Source organism: Macaca thibetana, chromosome 11 (genome assembly GCF_024542745.1).
Source record: "Macaca thibetana thibetana isolate TM-01 chromosome 11, ASM2454274v1, whole genome shotgun sequence".
NCBI classification, from domain to species: domain Eukaryota; kingdom Metazoa; phylum Chordata; class Mammalia; order Primates; family Cercopithecidae; genus Macaca; species Macaca thibetana.
The window spans coordinates 47,055,062-47,076,917 of NC_065588.1; the positions used below are offsets into that span (position 1 = coordinate 47,055,062).

At 40.1% G+C, this 21,856-nt stretch overlaps 1 protein-coding gene across 5 annotated transcripts in view; it reads left to right on the top strand.

The window, feature by feature from the left end:
- The window catches only part of DIP2B (disco interacting protein 2 homolog B), a 255,922-nt gene that overhangs the window by 178,871 nt on the left and 55,195 nt on the right, over positions 1 to 21,856 (top strand). For 2 of the 5 annotated variants that reach the window (XM_050748648.1, XM_050748652.1), the window contains 8 exons: positions 2,435 to 2,590; positions 3,299 to 3,421; positions 6,822 to 7,019; positions 9,208 to 9,299; positions 12,571 to 12,681; positions 15,283 to 15,406; positions 16,022 to 16,131; positions 20,233 to 20,335. In XM_050748648.1, the coding sequence (XP_050604605.1) occupies positions 2,435 to 2,590; positions 3,299 to 3,421; positions 6,822 to 7,019; positions 9,208 to 9,299; positions 12,571 to 12,681; positions 15,283 to 15,406; positions 16,022 to 16,131; positions 20,233 to 20,335 (1,017 nt within the window). The remainder of the gene's footprint in view (positions 1 to 2,434; positions 2,591 to 3,298; positions 3,422 to 6,821; positions 7,020 to 9,207; positions 9,300 to 12,570; positions 12,682 to 15,282; positions 15,407 to 16,021; positions 16,132 to 20,232; positions 20,336 to 21,856) is intronic. The other 3 variants (XM_050748649.1, XM_050748653.1, XM_050748650.1) reach the window with 2 other exon arrangements.

Consider the following 21,856-nt stretch of genomic DNA (forward strand, 5'->3'; position numbering starts at 1 on the left):
AGTGACCTGTCTGTATCACCTAATATATCTTTATTCTGTTAACTGATTTCTAAAAAAAGAAAGACTTGGAAAAATTTCAATTCAAGACTATAATTTTTAAAGAAATAGCTACCTTGAGGGTATGATTGCCCTCCTTAGAAACCCACATGCCAACAGCTGATGACTTGTCCTGCACGCTTAGCTCTGCCCTGCCCTGCCCTGCCCTGCCATTTCCTGAGCTTCCTGAAGCAGCTACAAAGATTTGCGTATTCACCACCTCTCCAGTCATGGAGCAACAGAGCCATGGTTACTGAGGTTTTATTTCCACATCTGTCTAAAAAAGACCATTATTACTTGTTAAATATATTATCCTAATACCCAGTTAACTTTTACCTGAATTTTTGTTAACAAGAGGTTTCATCCAACCTTATATTTTTAATTGCTTCTACTACTCTGTGAAAAGTGATTGGTTCAGTTACTCACAGAAACCATTTTATCCACATTATTGCTTTTTGGATGTTTGTCTTAACAGTAGTAATTAATGTTCCTAATAGAAAAATTCAAAAATATAAGTAAAAGAAAAGTAAAATAACTATAATCCTACCTCCCATGGGTAATACTTTAGTGTTGTTACTGTAGTGTATATTCTTCTAGATTTTACTTACATATGTAAGATTTTGGTTTTGACTTTACAAAAATGAACTGTCCTAAACATAATGTTAATAGCCTGCTTTTCTTAGCAGTATGTGATGAACATCTTTTATATCATTACCATTACACTATTATTTTTATGGTTTCAGTATACACTATTGTGTGACAGTGGCAGTATTGCCACTTAATCGAACTTAGTGGATACTTCCAGAAGATACTTTGAACAAAAACCTGAATGTGGAAAAAGAAAAGAATAACAGAGGGCCGGGCGCAGTGGCTTACGCCTGTAATCCCAGCACTTTGGGAGGCCGAGGATCATGAGGTCAGGTTTATTTGGTCCCTGGTTTATTTGGCTGTTCCTCTATTAAATAGTATCCAATTTTTTGCTATTATAAAAACTGTTGGATTGAACATGCTGGAACACACAACTTTGTGCATTTGTCTGATTATTTCCTTAGGTTGTATTCCTATAAGTTTGAATTGCTGGACCAAATAAAAATGTCTGTTTTAATGCTTTTTGTTACCACATTATCCTACAGAAAGGTATACTAGAATATATGTTAGTATACTTAAAACTTTAAAGACTATTCGACTAGTAATTATAGACTTAAGGGGCATAGAGACCTTACCCCCAAATCTATTTTAGAAATTGTTTGTATTATGCTTTTTTCCTTTTTTAGTTTTACAAAAAACTTAGAAGAAAACATCTGGAGAAGTAAGAAGAAGGAAATTAGAGGGAGGAAAATATATGACTTACAAGAATCACAAAAAGCCACTAAAAACTATGTGGTGTTTTTTGTTGTTGTTACATGCCCCTGTTGCACAGGGATCTTTTCCAGGTTACTCATTCAGTTTCTCCATATTAAGAATCTTGAGACCTGGTGTGGTGGCACATGCCTGTAATCCCAGCACTTTGGGAGGCATTGGTGGGAGGATCGCTTGAGCCCAGGAGTTCGAGACCAGCCTCGGCAGCATGGCAAGACTCCATCTCTGCTAAAAATACAAGTATTAGCTGGGTGTGGTGGTGTGAACCTGTGGTCCCCATACTTGGGAGGCTGAGGTGGGAGGCTCACTTGAGCCCAGGAGGTTGAGGCTGTAGTGAGCTGTGATTGCACCACTGCATTCCTGGCTGGGCAACAGCGAGAGACCCTGTCTCAAAAATAAAAAGAATCCCTATGTGCAGTAGAGTAGAATAACACTATTTAGTCTCTACTTGGAGCAAGGGAAAAACCTTGTCTGTCAAGGAGATCCAAATTACCTATGGATTATTGTATAAAAGTTAAAAGTGAACTTTATCTAGGTTTTTTTTTCATCTGGAAACTTGTGCAGTCTGACCCACTTTCAAGATATGAGTTTGGTCTTTGGTAGAAGGGGAAACATTCTAGATAAACTATCATCAAGAAATGTTCAAAAGACTACAATATTAGTAGCCAGTTATGATCTTATTTGGTTCCATTTTGAGGTCCCTGCAAGTTTTATTATGATTATTCTATAACACTGGATTTCTACCAGCCTTTCTGTGTAGAAAATGATGTTTTGAGAAATGCTGAATGTGTGATTTGATCTTACTAAGGCTACTCAAGTCTTACAAAATAATAATTTTGTAAAGCTGATATACCCTGACTTTACTTATTGTTCTCCCTTTGTGTCTTGCTAGTAGAATCTGATTTTTAAAGGTTGTTTTACAAGAGCCAGTACCCCTATTTATGTACTTTTCTTCCTTGTTAAAAAACAAAACCCCAAAGATTTAAAGGTTCTTAGTTTTGCTGCTAATATAAGTCTAAATTTTGTTTACTCCTCTCAGAGAATTTCTCTGCTCCTCCTGATGTCACTACAACTACCTCTTCCTCCTCCTCATCTTCCTCAATTCGCCCAGCAAACATTGACCTGCCCCCCTCGGGGATAGTTAAAGGCATGCACAAAGGATCCAACAGGTCCAGCCTTATGGATACAGCTGACGGTAAGGAGTTGTTTTTGGTAGCTCAATTGTAGTGTAAACTAAACTAGAAAAATTCAAATTATGAACAATAGCTCCTAACTAGCCCAGCAGTTGCAGAACTACACTGTACTTGGCCCACTAATAACTAATCCTGGGTACCTTTTTTCCATCATCTGCACAGTGGCAGTATTGCCACTTAATCGAACTTAGTGGATACTTCCAGAAGATACTTTGAACAAAAACCTGAATGTGGAAAAAGAAAAGAATAACAGAGGGCCGGGCGCAGTGGCTTACGCCTGTAATCCCAGCACTTTGGGAGGCCGAGGCAGGTGGATCGTGAGGTCAGGAGATCGAGACCATCCTGGCTAACGTGGTGAAACCGCATCTCTACTAAAAATACAAAAAATTAGGCGGAGCTCGCAGTGAGCAGAGATCATGCCACTGCACTCCAGCCTGGGGAGACAGAGTGAGACTCCATCTCAAAAAAAAAAAAAAAGAATAACAGAAAAGGAAGATTAGGTGAAATCCTTAAGCCATGTATTAATAATAGTACCATATTTGTTCTCTATTGTCATAAAACTTATTGTGTGCATATTTGGTCTCCTCGAAAGAGAAGGAAACTGTGGACAAAGGCCAAATGGCCTTAGAAATGAAAGCTCCTGAGGGAACTGAGGAACTAAAATATCCTTACAGTCAACGAATTTTAACTTACCATTTTTTCCCTTATAGGTGTTCCTGTCAGTAGCAGAGTATCTACAAAAATCCAGCAGCTTCTGAACACTCTGAAACGACCCAAAAGGCCTCCCTTAAAGGAATTTTTTGTAGATGACTCTGAAGAAATTGTGGAAGGTAGTAGTAAAAATACCAAAAACATATATTCATTAAATAAATTTATCTTAAGCAGTTACTATGTGTCAGGTACTATAGGATTAAAGAATGAACAAGACACAATTCTTGGTTCAAAGAGTTCATCATTCTCTGCTTTTTTCCCTAATGATCATCTGTATTTTAGATCTTAGATGAAAATTAAGGAGGGAGGGAGGAAGAGGGAAGAAAGGCAAAGAGATAACCATGAAACATATAACTGTCTTTGGAAATAAACTCTTTGAAATTAGGAACTATCCCAAATACATGATTTTATGAGTTATTTATATTTGGCATTTTCTTGGATGTGGATATCAAATTCAACCTCAAAAGTTTGCCTACTCTTTTTTTCATATAATGTAGTCCTTTTGTGAATCAACCAATCGCTACATATATTTCTGCTTTCTACAAGACGGCGTGTTCGATGGTGAAAAGTTTCAAAGATTTATAAAAATACAGTTATTTCCTTCATGTTTACAGTTTAGACAGGTGCTAAAATATATCCATGTGAATAGCTAAGTATTAAGGATCTATCAGCCAATATAAGCACTTCTGAGAAGGGAAGAAATCAGTTCCATCTGGGTTAGGAAAGGCTTCACAGAGGAAGTTAACAGTGATTTATTCATTCAGTAATTTTTAAATTATGGATGAAATCATATATCTAGGATTTAATAGGGAAGGGGAATGGGTGTGAGTATGGATAAAATGAGAATGGCCATTTGATAAGTATAGAATGATGACAATAGATCTAGACAAATAGATCTACCTAAGAAAAGCTTTTGTTGAAAGAGCTAAGCCTTGGTAGCTTTGTAGTCTGTTTTTATGTCCTGAGACTAATAGTAATAGGTTTTGATCACATCAGCTTGTTAATAGAATGAGGTACATTGGTAGACTAGATCTGGTCTTAGCCCAATTTATGCCGCAGAAAGCAACCTGACATATGAGGTTAAGATGAGTATATGTTTCTTTAGGAATCACTAAACTCATTGAATGGTGGATGTCTTTCATGATGTACTGATGTTCAAGATGCCCATGCCAGCAAAAGCCTCTCCAGTGTTTCTAGCATTGGTATTGACCAGGCACGTGAAGGTCAGGGTTTAACAGGAATCTTACCTGAAAAAATTGCATTGGCAGATTAGAACTAACAACTTTCCATTAATTACCAATATAAATGGGCAGTAGTTGCTTGTTTGAGTAATTGTTACATTTGGAAAAGAAAAATACCAGTATGTCTTTGGAAATCTGAAAGAGCATGCCCCAGAATCTGCATTGAAGCCTAATGGACAATGGTGATAATGTCAGCTTTCATGGCCAGAAACAATGCCTACTCTATACATAGTCTGTCCAAACAAATAAAATACTTATTTAGAAACACTCGTGTTTTTTTTTTTTTTTTTTTTTAGTTAATCTGGTGGTTTAGGGTCTGGGAATATACAAAGCAGAAGGACAGTTGAAACATTTATTATTTACCCTAAGGCAGCAAATTGGGGAGTGAAACTATTTCATGAATTTTATGTTAGTAGAAAAATGAATCAAGGCATCTTAAGTACAATCCCCAGATTTGTCATTGAGCTATATAAAATATCATTTATTTCATATTTCATTTGCCCATCTAAGATTTGTTGCTCATTCTGTCCCTTCTCCCTTTCGTGCCTCTTTTCCTCCTCTCTTGTTCACCTGGCTAATTCCTGCTCATCCTTTAAGACTCAGCTCAGACATTTCCTCCTCCAGGTGGAGACGTGCCCCACTTCTGCCCTCCTTGTCCATGCGTCTGTCACGCACTGCTCATGTTTTCCTAGCCTTAGCGCTGAGTCTGTGTGTGTTTGTGTCCCCTGGTGCACTCTGGATACTCCACAAGAACTCAGATTCCATATTCCTTACACCAGGCACTTACTAGGCATAATGTTTGTTCAAAGAATTATGTGTGCAGCATTTATTTTCTCAATGTTTATCATATCCTGTGAACATAATTGGCACTCAGTAAATACTTGACTTTTTGTTGCACGTGTAAATTATCTTTCCTGCTACGAAAATGCAGGATTTGACCGGGTGCAGTGACTCACACCTGTAATCCCAGCACTCTGGGAGGCCGAGGCGAGTGGATCACCTAAGGTCAGGAGTTCAAGACCAGCCTGGCCAACATGGTGAAACCCCGTCTGCTAAAAATACAAAAATTAGCCAGGCATGGTGGCGGGCACTTATAATCCCAGCTACTTGGGAGACTGAGGCAGGAGAATTGCTTGAACCCAGGAGGCAGAGGTTGCAGTGAGCCAAGATTGCTCCTCTGCACTCCAGCGTGGGCGACAGAGCAAGACTCCGTCTCGGGGAGAAAACAAAATGTAGGATTCTTTTTTTGATTTTTATTGTTTGAATAATGCTTGTTCATTTTAGAAAAATTAAGAGGATTTTTGTTTTATCTGTAAAAGGATATGAAATATTCACCCCCAATCTCTGGAATAAGCATGTTAATAATTAGCTCCCCCCTAAACACACACCCAAATTCAATTCAGCTGACATTATTGAACAACCTTGAAGTATTAGACACTATAGGCAGTAAGGGGAGTAAGAGCCACCCCTTTCCTCAAGAAGCCATCAGCCTTTGTGGGGGAAAACTTGTACACTAAAAGGAGTCCTTGAGGATCCTCAGTGCTTTCCTAAGGGCAACGTGGGAGCACTAAGGAAGCAATAGTCTCCTCAGGGAGTAGTTGGGAATTGTTCCCAGAGAATGTGCTGTTTCAGCCGAGTCCTGAAAATGATGAGGAAGAGTTCACCAGGAGGCAAAGGGATTGGCCATAGGAGATGAGTGCAGAGGTGTGGAGACATGGGATATTGTGGTTTATGCCCATTACCTGTTGGAGTGAAGTAATGACCCTGAGGTATAACTGTTACTATCTCCATTTTACAGATGAGGAAAGCCAAGCTCAGGTAAATCAATTTGCCTAGGGTAATGCTAGTAAAAAGTCAATGTAAACTTGGGCTTTCTGACTCACAGTGTAATGCTTTCTCATTAAACATAATCTGGTATAGTAGAACCTGGCTGTCTCACACTGGACACAAACTGTAAAGATTTAAAAACAAATTTGCCAAAAATTGTGAAATTGCTACAAAAAATGTATATTTTGTGCTATTCTATATATGCAGTGATTTCCTTTGTCAGGGTCAGGATTTGTTCATTGCATAGAATATATTGAATATGATTTCACATTTAAGTGGAAAATTGACTTAAGGCCCAGTTTGTGGACCACCATTTCTAACCATGTCCTTTCTCAAAGTGAGTTTAAACCAGATAAATATGAAATGAAAAGGAAGATGCAGTTGAGATTAGAGACCTAAGTTGTGTTCACTGGTATTTGTACTCATTTCACCCACTGGTCTTTTCCTGGTGCAGTACCTCAGCCAGACCCTAACCAGCCCAAGCCGGAGGGACGGCAGATGACCCCTGTGAAAGGAGAGCCTTTAGGAGTCATCTGTAACTGGCCTCCTGCTCTTGAATCTGCCCTGCAGCGCTGGGGTACCACTCAAGCAAAATGCTCCTGTCTGACTGCACTGGACATGACAGGGAAACCAGTTTACACTCTTACATATGGTGAGTCTGCAAGATTCCAGATCCTTCTCTCCGAGAGTTCTTCAGAATATCATGGGTAGCGTTTTTATCTAGATACTTAGCAGTTGCTGGCCATTATGTTTCAGTAGATTTTTTTCAATAATTTAAAAGGATCCTAAGTTCTAAGTAAAGCTATTGCCAAATATTTTCATTTGCTAAAGCGATATTTGCAAGTCAGCTAATATTTAAAAGGCAGCAAAAAGAAGAGAGACTTTGGCCGGGCGCGGTGGCTCAAGCCTGTAATCTCAGCACTTTGGGAGGCCGAGACGGGCGGATCACGAGGTCAAGAGATCAAGACCATCTTGGCTAACCCGGTGAAACCCCGTCTCTACTAAAAAAATACAAAAAAAAAATTAGCCGGGCGAGGTGGCGGCGCCTGTAGTCCCAGCTACTCGGGAGGCTGAGGCAGGAGAATGGCGTGAACCCGGGAGGCGGAGCTTGCAGTGAGCTGAGATCCGGCCACTGCACTCCAGGCTGGGCGACAGAGCCAGACTCCGTCTCAAAAAAAACAAACAAACAAACAAACAAAAAAAAAAAAAAAAAAAAAAAAAAAAAAAAAAAAAGAAGAGAGACTTTGCACATCCATAGATGTTTTAACATTACAAGAGGATTTTAGAAAAACATTTGGTCAGTATTAATGATGTATGGTGAAAATCAGATGGTTTTATCTAACAATTGAAACTGATTACTTGTTAAATCTTTATTCTATCCTGCTTCTTGATTATAATAGGCACAAAATTCTGTAATGAACAAAGAATGAGTACTTTTCCATTTAATTTTGCATACCAGCTAAAATTTTTCTTTTTAAAATAACTTCAAGGAAAAATGGGGTCAACCCTGGGCTATGAGATTTTGTACTAGTTTATTCAAACAGATTCCTTTTCTCCTTTGCAAGTGGAGCACAGTGTCCATAGACCTAGATAGAAAATAATCTTTGAGGAAAAACAAGGTTTTATTTAAAGAATTACACAGGTTGACATAGTTTAAACTTTGGATGCCCCTCTGAATAAATTGTATATAAAATAACATAGCTATTTAAAATAACATAATTTTCCTTTTGCTTATCTCATAATCTAAAATAAGAATTTCTAAGGGTAGTGGAGGGGAGGGAATAGGAAAAGAAAAGCATTTTTTGTTTTTGCCAAAATTGTTTTAACATTCACCTCAGAAGCTATATATACATTTCATTCATATAACCCTTAAAGAAAGCGTTTAGCTGGCCAAATCTTTGTATGTTTGTTTAACATCTATGAATACAGCCACATGTTCATACAGATAATTTCCATTTTAGTGTTTGTTTTCACTAAATTACAGCATTATGGAATGTTCAATCATTTGAGTCATGCTTTTGCTTTGCAGTTTCCTCAAGTGTCTGATACCACCTATGTGAATGGTTTTTCAGAAAAAGTTTAGAACATTTCTGAAGATATTTGTAAATTTTTTAAAAAGCTGGCCGGGCACGGTGGCTCATGCCTGTAATCCCAACACTTTGGGAGGCTGAGACAGGTGGATCACCTGAGGCCAGGAATTTGAGACCAGCCCAGACAACATGGCAAAACCCTGTCTCTATTAAAAATACAAAAATGAGCCAAATGTGGTGACACGCACCTGTAGTCCCAGCTACTTGGGAGGCTGAAGCGAGAATTACTCTAACCCGGGAGACAGAGGTTGCAGTGAGCCGAGATCACACCACTGCACTCCAGCCTGGGCAACAGAGCGAGACTCTGTCTTTTTTTTGTTTGTTTGTAAAAAAAAAAAAAAAAAAAAAAAAAAAAAAAAAAGCTTAGAACAGAAGTAGCCTTCTGATTTTCAGTCTTGTAATTAAAAATATTGTTTTCCTCCCTTTCAGTGTGATCAGTTTACATCAAATTATTTCTAAGGATATGCAGATTATTTCAGAAAAGAATTTGAAATATTATGTAAACCAGGATGAGCATCTGGTGATGTTTTATTTCTGTTTCAAGGCATGACTCGCTTTTGTAAACTAGAATGAATATAAAGCTTTTGTGGGGAGGCCTACTGTGTGTTGGGAGGTGAATGATACTCATCTAACCCATCATTTGGTAGTGACCATTGTCTCATTGACTATACTGATGATCTGAATGTTGTTTCATTGAGGTAGACCTGTTTTGTTTTTTTCTGTAAGACTTTTTTTTTTCTTTTTTTTCAGGAAAGTTGTGGAGCAGAAGTTTAAAGTTGGCCTACACACTTCTTAATAAACTGGGGACCAAAAATGAACCTGTGTTAAAACCTGGAGACAGGGTAATTGGCATTTTGGTTTTAGGGAGGTGGTGTTTACTGTTTTCTAATATGCTAATATTCTTATATTCTGGAGTTTTAATATACAACAGGAAAACTTACATAACTCTTATTTTTGGAAAAATAAAAGTGGTTTGGTTCCAACCCAGGTTAGCCCAATTCTCATATTCCTGGGTTGAAGGAAATTCACATGTCCTTTCCTGTAGCTGCCAGTCAGTAGTCTCTTTAGGTGCTAATAAAAAGAAAGAGAAACCTTAGTCTTTCCAGAAATAAATATTTGAATCTTTAGACAACAAGAAAACAGCAACAAAATTTGATCTTTGATTTTTTTGTTTTTATTTTTCCTCCTCTTTACAAAATGCCTCAAACACGGACTGGGTGCAGTGGTTCACACCTGTAATCCCAGCACTTTGGGACATGAGGTGGGAGGATCACTTGAAGCCAGGAGTTTTAGACTAGCCTGGGCAACATAGTGAGACCCCATCTCTACAAACAAATTTTTTTAAAAATTAGCTGGGCGTGGTGGCATGCACCTGTAGTCCCAGCTGCTCGGGAGGTTAAGGTGGGAGGATTGCTTGAGCCCAGGAGTTCAAGGCAGCAGTGAGCCATGATCTTGCCACTGCATTTGTGTGGGCAACAGAGTGAGACCCTAACAACAACAACAACAAAGCCTCATACATCTTTTAAAACATTTTTCTGTGGTTTTATGTAAAAAGAGAGGAAGATTCATGTTACTTTTAAGAAAATACTAATTGGGCCGGGCACAGTGGCTCACGCCTGTAATCCTAGCACTTTGGGAGGCCAAGGCGGGCAGATCACCAGGTTAGGAGATCGAGACCATCCTGGCTAACACGGTGAAACCCTGTCTCTACTAAAAATACAAAAAATTAGCTGGGCGTGGTGGCGGGCGCCTGTAGTCCCAGCTACTCGGGAGGCTGAGGCAGAAGAATGGCGTGAACCCTGGAGGCAGAGCTTGCAGTGAGCCGAGATTGCGCCACTGCACTCCAGCCTGGGCGGCAGAGTGAGTCTCTGTCTCGAAAAGAAAAAAAAAAAAGAAAAGAAAAAACTAATTGACATAGTTTTATTTCTCCTTTAATTTGAGGGGACATTAAACTGTTTTTTTAATTTTTGAAGATGTTTTTCCTATTAATGCCTTTCCAAATATGATTACTTTTTACCATTACTTTTCATTTGGAATTCATAGAATGAAACACCAACTACACAATAGACTTATTTTGATTGGGCTTATGATTATGGAATCTCCTAAACTAAACCTGTTGAAAATACTTTTGCATTGTGACAAAGGGCACATAAAGCATGACTTTTACTTATAAATGTGACACATGAGTGTTTCCTTGTCCTCCTGAACCCTAAGCGGATGATTTTGTGTCTCCCTAGCAACATGGACACTGTGCAGGAAGGAAATGGGTTGTTTAAATGTCTTGTGGAATTAATTTTCCAGAACCCTAGGAAAATTCAAAAGTTCAAAAGCGAACTTCTCTTGGGAGTGAGTTAAGAGTATTTGAAAGCAAAAGAAGGGGAAACAGCCGGGCGCGGTGGCTCACGCCTGTAATCCCAGCACTTTGGGAGGCCGAGATGGGCAGATCACGAGGTCAGGAGATTGAGACCATCCTGACTAACACGGTGAAACCCCGTCTCTAGTAAAAATACAAAAATTAGCCGGGCGCGGTGGCGGGCGCCTGTAGTCCCAGCCACAGGGGAGGCTGAGGCAGGAGAATGGCGTGAACCCGGGAGGTGGAGCTTGCAGTGAGTGGAGATCGCGCCACCGCACTCCAGCCTGGGCGACAGAGCGAGACTCCGTCTCAAAAAAAAAAAAAGAAGGGTAAACAAGTCTCATGATGTAATTAACTTTCAAATGTTAATCTGTGAGTATCCAAGCCAAGTAACAAACTCCGCAGTGGTAGTGACTTTTGTGTTTTTGCATTCCTGGAGTGAATCAGGAAAAGTCACTTATCTCTGTGATGTGTTACAGGTGAGATCACAGGTTTGAACTTATTATAGAGGTTTCACGGTTTATGTTCTATTAATGAATTAACTGTATATCCATACGATTTCTGCCAGTATTGCTTACACCTATTACCAAATGCCCTCCTGCTAGAAACATTTGCATTGTTGGGTAAGGGAACAAGGATTAATACAGTGAATTAGAGAGTAAGAAAACTGGTCGGGCACGGTGGCTCACACTTGTAATCCCAGCACTTTGGGAGGCTGAGGCGGGCAGATCACGAAGTCAGGAAATCAATCGAGACCATCCTGGCTAACATGGTGAAACCCCATCTCTACTAAAAATATTTAAAAATAGCCAAATATGGTGGCGGGCACCTGTAGTCTCAGCTACTCGGGAGACTGAGGCAGGAGAATGGTGTGAAACAGGGAGGCGGAGCTTGCAGTGAGCCGGGATCGCGCCACTGCACTCCAGCCTGGGCGACAGAGTGAGACTCCGTCTAAGAAAAAAAAAAAGAGTAAGAAAACTTCTGTTGGCCCTAACATGGTGATCAAGTCAATCCACAGTTGTAGGCTCTCTCCAGAGATGTAAGGTTTATTCTTTAATATGCTGTTCTATCTGGAGAGATCCATTACATTTATTTTATTGTCTTAGCCCTACACTAAAATAAATTGCCTTGGGTTTCCTAATTAACTTAATGCTTAAGATGGTTTGTTTTTGCTAAATCACCGATTAAGTGAAAAATTGTGATGAGGATGAGGATGAATGCATTATAGTATAGTACACAAAGTGTGTAGTATAATCATGGGCACGTCGGAGATCTTTTTAGATGTGTGTCTCTATCTCAGTAACTTAATTTCCTTTCGAGCAGATGGCTGTTAAATAGTTTGATTTAGGCCAGGCGCGGTGGCTCAAGCCTGTAATCCCAGCACTTTGGGAGGCCGAGGCGGGTGGATCACGAGGTCAGGAGATCGAGACCATCCTGGCTAACACGGTGAAACCCCGTCTCTACTAAAAATACAAAAAAAACTAGCCGGGCGTGGTGGCGGGCGCCTGTAGTCCCAGCTACTCGGAGGCTGAGGCGGTAGAATGGCGTGAACCCGGGAGGCGGAGCTTGCAGTGAGCCGAGATCGCACCACTGCACTCCAGCCTGGGCGACACAGCGAGACGCCGTCTCAAAAAAAAAAAAAAAAAAAAATAGTTTGATTTATTGTGTTCATGATAAATATTATATACTTAGACAGTGACATTGAAAGCATTAGTATGGTTTTATTCCTCTGTTAAACTGAATGTCATTATGAATTTTAGGTAGCCCTGGTTTACCCCAACAATGATCCAGTCATGTTTATGGTGGCTTTTTATGGATGCCTCCTGGCAGAAGTGATTCCAGTGCCTATAGAGGTACCTCTTACCAGAAAGGTAACATTGCTAAATTTAAGAGGAATGTAGCCTGATGTGACATGGCAGGCATTGGGTTCTTGGATAGATGCAGTCACAACATTAAAAACTCTTCGACCATTTTTGGAAGTACTCAGCTTCACTTTCTAAAAACATGAAATTTGTAGAAAAAGTATTTATTAAATATTTACAAGTTTTATGCAAATAACATATTTACAATTAAGATAGAATTTATATAGTATTGTATATCATTTAAAATACCACTGGGATGAGGCTGGGCACAGTGGCTCATGCCTGTAATCCCAGCACTTTGGGAGGCTGTGGCGGGTGGATCACGGGGTCAGGAGATCGAGACCATCCTGGCTAACATAGTGAAACCCCGTCTCTACTAAAAATACAAAAAAATTAGTTGGGTGTGGTGGCAGGCGCCTGTGGTCCCAGCTACTCAGGAGGCTGAGGCAGGAGAATGGCGTGAACCCAGGAGGTGGAGCTTGCAGTGAGCTGAGATCACGCCATTGCACTCCAGCCTGGGCGACAGAGCAAGACTCCGTCTAAATAACAAATGAGCAAACAAACAAACAAATAAATAAATATCACTGGGGCGACTAGACATGGTGACTCACACCTGTAATCCTAGCACTTTGGGAGGTTGAGGTGGGCAGGTTGCTTGAGCCCAGGAGGTCGAGACCAGCCTGGGCAACATAGGGAGACCCCATCTCTACAAATAATAAAAAACTAGCCAGGCATGGCGGTGTGCACCTGTAGTCCCAGCTATTTGAGAAGCTGAGGTGAGAGGATTGATTGAACCCAAGAGATTGAGGCTGTAGTGACCTGTGATCACGCCACTGCACCCTAGCCTAGGCAACAGGGCAAGCAAGACTGTGTTTCAGATATAAAATAAAATATCATGGGGGCATACTTGACTTTCAACACTGATCATTTATAAAGAATCCCACTCTTGCTTCAGAGGCTATAGATAATGCACATTTATAGTAGTTGAGACCTTTTTGTAAAGAGATTTCCTCTAACTGTATCATATGACCTAGGATTTCCATTAGGTGGAAAGTGATGGTGTGATGACGTGTTACTTCTCTGGATTGTAAGATTTTACTTTGACAATACATCAGCCCAACTAAAATGAAGCATATGTAACAGATTTCCATGTTTGAGTGATTTCTCCATGAGCCACTTGATGCTAATTTTGTCATGCAGTTTATTTCTGAGGGCTGATGTCAAAGATGAATATGGTGGAGGATGTGGATTTATAAATAGAAATTGGCCAGGTGCGGTGGCTCACACCTGTAATCCCAACACTTTGGGAGGCCGAGGTGGGTGGATCACCTGAGGTCAGGAGTTTGAGACCAGCCTGGCCAACATGATGGAACCCCATCTCTACTAAAAATACAGAAATTATCCAGCTGTGATGGCACAAGCCTGTGATCCCAGCTACTCAGGAGGCTGAGGCCGGAGAATCGCTTGAACCTGGGAGGCGGAGTTTGCAGTGAGTCGAGATTGTGCCACTGTACACCAGCCTGACAAAGCAAGAGCTTGTCTCAAAAAAATAAAAGAAGAAATCAGCCAGGCCGCGGTAGCTTTTGCCTGTAATCCTAGCAGTTTGGGTGGCCGAGGCGGGTGGATCACTTGAGGTCAGGAGTTCAAAACCAGCCTGGCCAACATGATGAAACCCCATCTCTACTAAAAATACAAAAATTAGCCGGGTATGATGGTGCACTCCTATAGTCCCAGCTACTTGGGAGGTTGAAACAGGAGAATAGCCTGAACCCAGGAGGTGGAGGTTGTAGTGAGCCGAGATCGTGCCACTGCACTCCAGCTTCTTGGAGTGCAGTGATAGAGAGGGGCTCCATCTCAAAAAAAAAAAAAAAAAAAAAAAAGAAAAGAAAGAAAAGAAAAAGCATTTCTGAAAGGAATAAAAAACAAATTGATAACATCCCCAGAACTATAGTTGTTGGGATGTAGTATCCTTAATTTGATCAGGAAATCATATGGTTGTTCTTAAATTATTAAGTTGGCAGAATTTGTGTGGTTTCATAATGATACTTGTAAGACGATATTTTAATGGAAATGCTTTAGACTATATCTTTTGTTGTTTTTGCTGCTGTTGTTGTGTAAGGCTTAAATCTATCCCCTTTAATACAGAAAAACAAAAGGAGTATACGGATTTGGTATATCCATCCATTAACTTTCATTGTCAGCTTGGACATTTAGTATCTGTTTACATTATTTTGTTCATACCTGACTTACTTTTCTCTTGAATTTTGGGGTGAGGCTAGGGGAAGATAGGCATGTTAGCATTTATTTAATTTGCTGGAAACTAAAAGAGGATCGTTGCTGATTCTTTAATAAAATGGTTACATTTGTCTGATAAGATGTATCATTAGTAATGTCTGGTTAATACTTGATTTGTGCTCAGGAAATGTTTGTATTGTAGAAATTATTTGGAAGAACACATTGTCATTGGATTTTGACAATTGCCAGATATTGGTGGGGCTCCATGAATGTTATCACACACACAAAGTGCCAGAGCATTACTAAGTGTAAGATGTGGGCATGAGTATACTCACATTTGCTTCCCTACCTATGTTCATTATCATTTCTCCACAGGATGCTGGAGGTCAGCAGATTGGCTTCTTGCTAGGAAGCTGTGGTATTGCCTTAGCTCTTACCAGTGAAGTTTGTCTAAAAGGACTGCCAAAAACCCAGAATGGAGAAATTGTACAGTTTAAAGGTTAGTAATATTGTACCTGAATTATCAGTTAAAAGTTAAAACTGAGTGCTTTAATTAGCTTTTTAATTTAGTAATAGCTAGGTACTTTACATATAGGTTCTATTTAGTTCTCATGTTCTTATGAAGTAGGTACCACTATTATCCCCATTTTACAAGTAGGAAACTGAGAAACAGAGAGGTTAAATAACTTGCCCAAAGTCACAGCTAATAAATGACAAAGCAGCAATTTGAACCCAAATCTGTCTGATTCCACAGCCCACACCCTTAACCTTTATGCCAATGGTTGAAAAAAGCTACCACTCTGTACATTAAAGCCAAATGCTACATGTAGAGACAGAGGATAGACCACTAACCTCAGTGGACTTCCACTGCCAAATGGACCTCCCAGTTGTTGAGGTAATGTCAAGGCCTGGAATTAGCATGTGGAACGATTGTACTTTTGAAAGAAGGTATAATTGTCTGGTGATTTCCCACTAAAAACTAATAAAAACTAAGTATGTTATTGATTATAAAATGATCTTAATTTGGTTTCTTGATATTTAAAATGACCAGTTCAGTGTGAATTCCTTCCCTGATGGCTTAGGTAATTCAATTTTCACTTTGGGTTTGATTTAGGTTGGCCCCGGCTCAAATGGGTTGTAACAGATTCCAAGTACCTTTCAAAGCCCCCGAAAGACTGGCAGCCACACATCTCACCTGCTGGGACAGAACCGGCGTACATTGAGGTAAGTCCTAAGATGTAAAATACGCTTTCAGGCTTTTCCTTTGGCTTCACTTGCTGCCTTTCAAAATATAAAACTAAATTTTTGCAATGTTAATGTTAGAAGATCCTCCTGCTTGGTGAGATTTCCATCTTTTGGCTTGTAAAGTGCCTTGTAGTAGATCTTCTATCTTAATTATTTTGATCATAAATATACATTCAAGAAAATGACAGCAAAAAAAAATGATTCTTCATGTAAGAAAGTTACGGAAGACTTTAGGGAAGTACAGACGTTTAGGAAATGATGTACTGGCAGAGAAATTTCTCTGCTGCTTATTTAGAGAGGTTGGGGATAAGAGAACGGAGAAATGAGAAGGGAAAATAGCTCTGCTTAAAAGAACAGATTAGTAGATGAAAGATAAAGAGCAAGAAGAAACAAATGGCTGGAAGGTTTGATATTGAGGTTGGTGTAGGAATGAAGTTGGCAACATGATCCCATTGAAGGATTAAGCAAATCCAAGTGCACACCAGGTACCAGGCTGAATGATTTAAGTGCATTTTCTCATTTAGGCCTCACAAGTACCCTATGAGGTTTGGATTATTATTAAACTTGCTTTATAGATGAGGAGACTAAGACTTAAAAGAACTTCAGTAGCTGACCAAAGGCCACATGACTCAAAAATGGCAGAGGTAGACTCAACAGTCAGGTCTAACTCTAAAAGCCGTAGCCTTCACCACTCTGCATCCTGCCTGAGACATATGCTCACCAATTGTTAAGTTAATGAACAGACAAATCAATAAATTTGTTTTTCAAGATTTGGGGGAAAATCATCTAACGTTGAACACTGTGATGATACCAAGTAGAGAGAACTTAAATAATTTTGGCTATAGAAAAGAGAGGCTGGGAGAATGAGTTCATGCCCTTTGCAGGGACATAGATGAAGCTGGAAGCCATCATTCTCAGCAAACTAACACAGGAACAGAAAACCAAACACCGTATGTTCTCACTCATAAGTGGGAGTTGAACAATAGGAACACATGGACGCAGGGAAGGGAACATCACACACTGGGACTTGTCAAGGGGTGGGGGGCAAAGGGAGGGAGATTGTTAGGACAAATACCTAATGCATGCGGGTCTTAAAACCTAGACGACGAGTTGATAGGTGCAGCAAATCACCATGGCACACATACCTATGTAACTTACCTGCACGTTCTGCACATGTATCCCAGAACTTAAAGTAAAATTAAAAAAAAAAAAAAAAGTAGAAAAGAGAGGCTGGGACGAGACACAGTGGTTCACGCCTGTAATCCTGGCACTTTTGGAGGCTGAAGTGGGTGCTCCTGAGGTTAGGAGTTCGAGACCATACTGGCCAACATAGTGAAACTCCGTCTCTACTAAAAATAAAAAAAATTACCTGGGCATGATGGCGCAAGTCTATAGTCCCAGCTCGTTGGGAGACTGAGGCGGGAGGATCACTTGAACCCAGGATGCAGAGGTTGCAGTGAGCTGAGATCACACCACTGAACTAGAGAGACTGGATGCAATGGTTCACATCTGTCTGTAATCCCAGCACTTTGGAAGGCCAAATAGGAGGACTGCAAAGAAAAGGAAGAGAGTGACCAGTAGCTCTGAGAGGTGATGGGGTATTATTGGATGCAAGGATGATTGTTTTTAAAGATGGAAGAGATCTGAGTATCTTTAAAAGACAGACAGATATGCCAGGTAAGATGGCTTATGCCTTTAATCTCAGTACTTTGGGAAGATGAGGCAGGTGGATTGCTTGAGCTCAGGAGTTCAAGACTAACCTGAGTAACATAGTAAGACCCTGTCTCTGCAAAAAGTAAAAAATTAGCTGGGCCTGGTGGTATGCACCTGTAGTCCCAGCTACTCAGGAGTCTAAGATGGGAGGATCACTTGAGCCCAGGAGGTTGAGGCGACAGTGAGCTGTGTTCATGCCACTGCACCCTATCCTGGATGACACAGCATGATTCTGTCTCACAGAAAAAAAGACAAGCAATTAAAAATACCAAATTTAGTGATCAACTCTCAATCTATGTCATGTCTCAGTGATGACATGGTTCATCACTCGGTCCTCCTTAAAACTCCGGTCACTGGCTTCTTGGACTCCTCTCTCAGTTCCTCTGCCTCGTTAGCCATTCCTTCAGTCATCTTTATTGGTTCTTCCTAAAGGTGGAGGGTTCTTCATTGTATGGCTCTTGCTTAGCTCTCTGGCCTCATTAGAACTACTACTACCCTCTGTCTTTCTAGGTGCCTGTTATTTTGAATTAACTTGCAGTTTTTACTTGGGATCCTCCTATTGCCCAAAGGACTCTACTAGTGAGTTTAAAGCATCTCTGGGTAATAGGGAGTTATTAAAGGATTGTCAGCAGGAGAGTGACAACAATGAATTTATTATAAGAAGTTATATCTGTATTGGTTGGGTTAAGAAAGGAAATAAGGGCTGGGCGCAGTGGCTCTTCCCTATTATCCTAACACTTTGGGAGGCTTAGGCAGGCGGATCACTTGCGCTCAGGAGTTCGAGACCAGCCTGGGCAACATGGTGAAACTCTGTCTCTACAAAAAATGCAAAAATTACCCAGGTGTGGTGGCACATGCCTATAGTCCCAGCTACTTGGGAGGCTGAACCTGGGAGCTCAAGGCTGCAGTGAGCCATGATCATACCACTGCATTCCAGCCTGAGTGAGACTCTGTCTCAAAAAGAAAAAAAAGGAGACCAGCTTTACAGTTATTCAGGTGAGCTCAAGCTTGTGGTAGAGAGCAGAGAGCAAAGTAGATTGAGCTTCAGACAGTAAGGAAATAGAGCAGGCAGGGCTTAGTTGCTGATGCTGGAGAGGGAGAAGGCAAGACAGACTCAGGTTTCTCACTTAGGCAACTTGGATTGATGGCAGCATCCTTCCCGAAGATAGAAAATACAACAGGAAGAGTTTCCATGGACAGGGACTGGGGTAAAGAAGGCAGTGATGGATATATGGGTTTCCCAGGATTACTAGACATTCCAGGGGATTAGTTGACTCTGTCAGTCTGGATGTCTCTGGAGGAGAGGCCTGGGTAGAGAACTTGCAGTTACTAGGAATGCAGTAACCTAATGGAACAAAGTGAAAAGAGATGAGGAAGGAGAGCAGAACTCTCAGGGAACAGCACATTGAAGAGATGGGCGGAAAACGTGGAGGAGCAATGGGAGAGAGACAGACACACAGAGACAGACTAGAAAAGAGGAGTATCAAAAAAGCCAAGGAAGGAGAAAACATCAAGAAGGAGAGTAGTCAAATTTTGCAGAAAGGTTTGATAAGGTATGCAAAATGTCCTTTCCATTTAACCATTAAAAAATTGGGGCTGGTCCCAAGGTAGTGAATTATCTCCATTGATTGTTCACAGTCAGGTACAGATCAAACTCCTGTTCTACTCTTTTTCCCCTTCTCACTATTGCCCTTGGCAAGACTTAACTTTTTTTAAAAGTTGAACTGGGCACAGTGGCATACGCCTATAGTTCCAGCTACTCAGGAGGCTGAGCTGGGAGGATTGCTTGAGCCCAGGAGTTCCAATCCAGCCTGGGCAACATGGTGAGACTCCATCTCTTAAAAGAAAGAAAGAAAGGAAAGTTGATAGTCCTGGTAAAAAGCAACTTGAATGGAACATTAAGGGTAAAAGCAAAATTATAGTTGAACGATTTGGAGGAGCAAATAGGCCATTCGTTTCTAGTTCTTCCTTACAAAATTGGGTGCTTCTAATACACAGAGACCGCGTCTTACATACCTTTCACTCTTCAGTGCTGTGCTTGACTTGTATTTATTTGATACTGTGTTTCTATTAATTTAGCTCCAATCACTTGTTTGTTTTAGCTTTTGAGCAACCACTTCACACTGATGACTATTAAATTTTGAAGTCTTTTACACACGTACTTTTGTTGAGCTTTGTCATCCTCCAATCCTATCTTTGTGTGATTTGAGTTTGGGACCCAAGTACATTGCCTTAAATATTCATATTAAACGTGTTAAATTCAGCCCATTATGATGGTTTTTCTGGCTTTCGTTTTTGGATTCTAGTTTTGTCATTTGAAATAACCCATTTTATTGTGTTTCTTATGTTTCTGTTTTTGTTTTCTAGTATAAAACAAGCAAAGAAGGGAGTGTAATGGGAGTTACAGTGTCCCGGCTTGCAATGTTGTCTCACTGCCAAGCTCTGTCGCAGGCCTGCAATTATTCTGAAGGTCAGACCTCATCCCATGACTGCCTTCTTTGTTACCTTCAGAGATATGTGACTGTGAGCACAATGCTCAGTGACTGGACCTCATTTAATGACCAAATTCAGAGTGAAGTGTCCTAAGACACATTCTTGGCTTGCTTTTGTTTTCTTCTTTCTCAAAAATATGCTATAGTTTAAAGGAACCAAAATTCTGGCAAACCAAAATGTAAAGCATAATTTCTAGAGTATAGCAATAGAAAACCCTAATTAAAATCATGTTTTTATTAGCTGTGGAATGTCAGGTATCTCCATCTTCCCCTGCCTGTGTAGTGGGCTACCAGCTATACATTTGGAGTCAAAGAAATTCAGCTACCAAAAAGCATAAATTAAAACACAAAAATGTATTCGATATTTTTGAACTTTAGATAGGTTAATACATATTGCAAAAACCACTATTTGCCTCAGAATGTTCTTTGCAATATTAATTTTTTTAGTGTTTTCCCTTTGTAAAATGAAACAGTAAATGGTCATGATGTATTTTTTAACCAGACAACAATGTTGTTCCATCATGAAATTAAATATATGTATATAATGGAAGCAATCAAAAAGCCCTTAAATAAGGATTGATTAGGTTATAATATATCCAGGCCAGGCATTGTGGCTCACGCCTGTAATCCCAACACTTCAGGAGGCCGAGGCGGATAGATCACCTGAGGTCAAGAGTTCAAGACCAGCCTGGCCAACATGGTGAAACTCCATCTCTACTAAAAATAACAAAATGAGCCAGGTGTGGTGGCTTGTGCCTGTAGTCCCAGCTACTTGGGAGGCTGAGGCAGGAGAGTCACTTGCACCCTGGAGGCAGAGGTTGCAGTGTGCTGAAATCATGCCTCTGTACTCTAGCCTGGGTGACAGAGCAAGACTGTCTCAAAAAAAAAAAAAAGAAAAAAAGAAAAAGGTAATAATACATTCATATAATGGCTGGGGCATTAAAATTTTTATTTTTGAATATTAAAGATATGGAGAAATTGTTTCAATATATCATTAAGTAGGAACAAGTTAGGTACCAAGTTTTGCATTACATATAGATACATATAGATATCTGACATATCTATCTATATGTAAATATGCCTAGAAGTATATGTGTGTGTATAGATAGAATGTTTAGAGATATATACATATATACACCAACTTTTTTTTAGGAAGTATCTTTTAGGAAATTTAAATTATATTTGTCAAACTTCCAAAGTTTCTAAAATAAGCATGTATTCTCTACATAATTAGGAAAAAATACCTCTTGGAAGAAATGCCTAAGTCACAAGACGTTTCTAACTCCTTGTCTCTGTTGTAACCACATTACCCTATGAGCAGTCCTCTACCCTTTTTCAGGAGACCCTCAAAAAGCCCCTGAGAACTTAGTCATTTCTCTAAAAACATCAAATCAGTCTGGGCGCTGTGGCTCACGCCTGTAATCCCAGCACATTGGGAGGCCGAAGCAGGAGGATCACTTGAGGTCAGGAGTTCAAGACCAGCCTGACTAACATGGTGA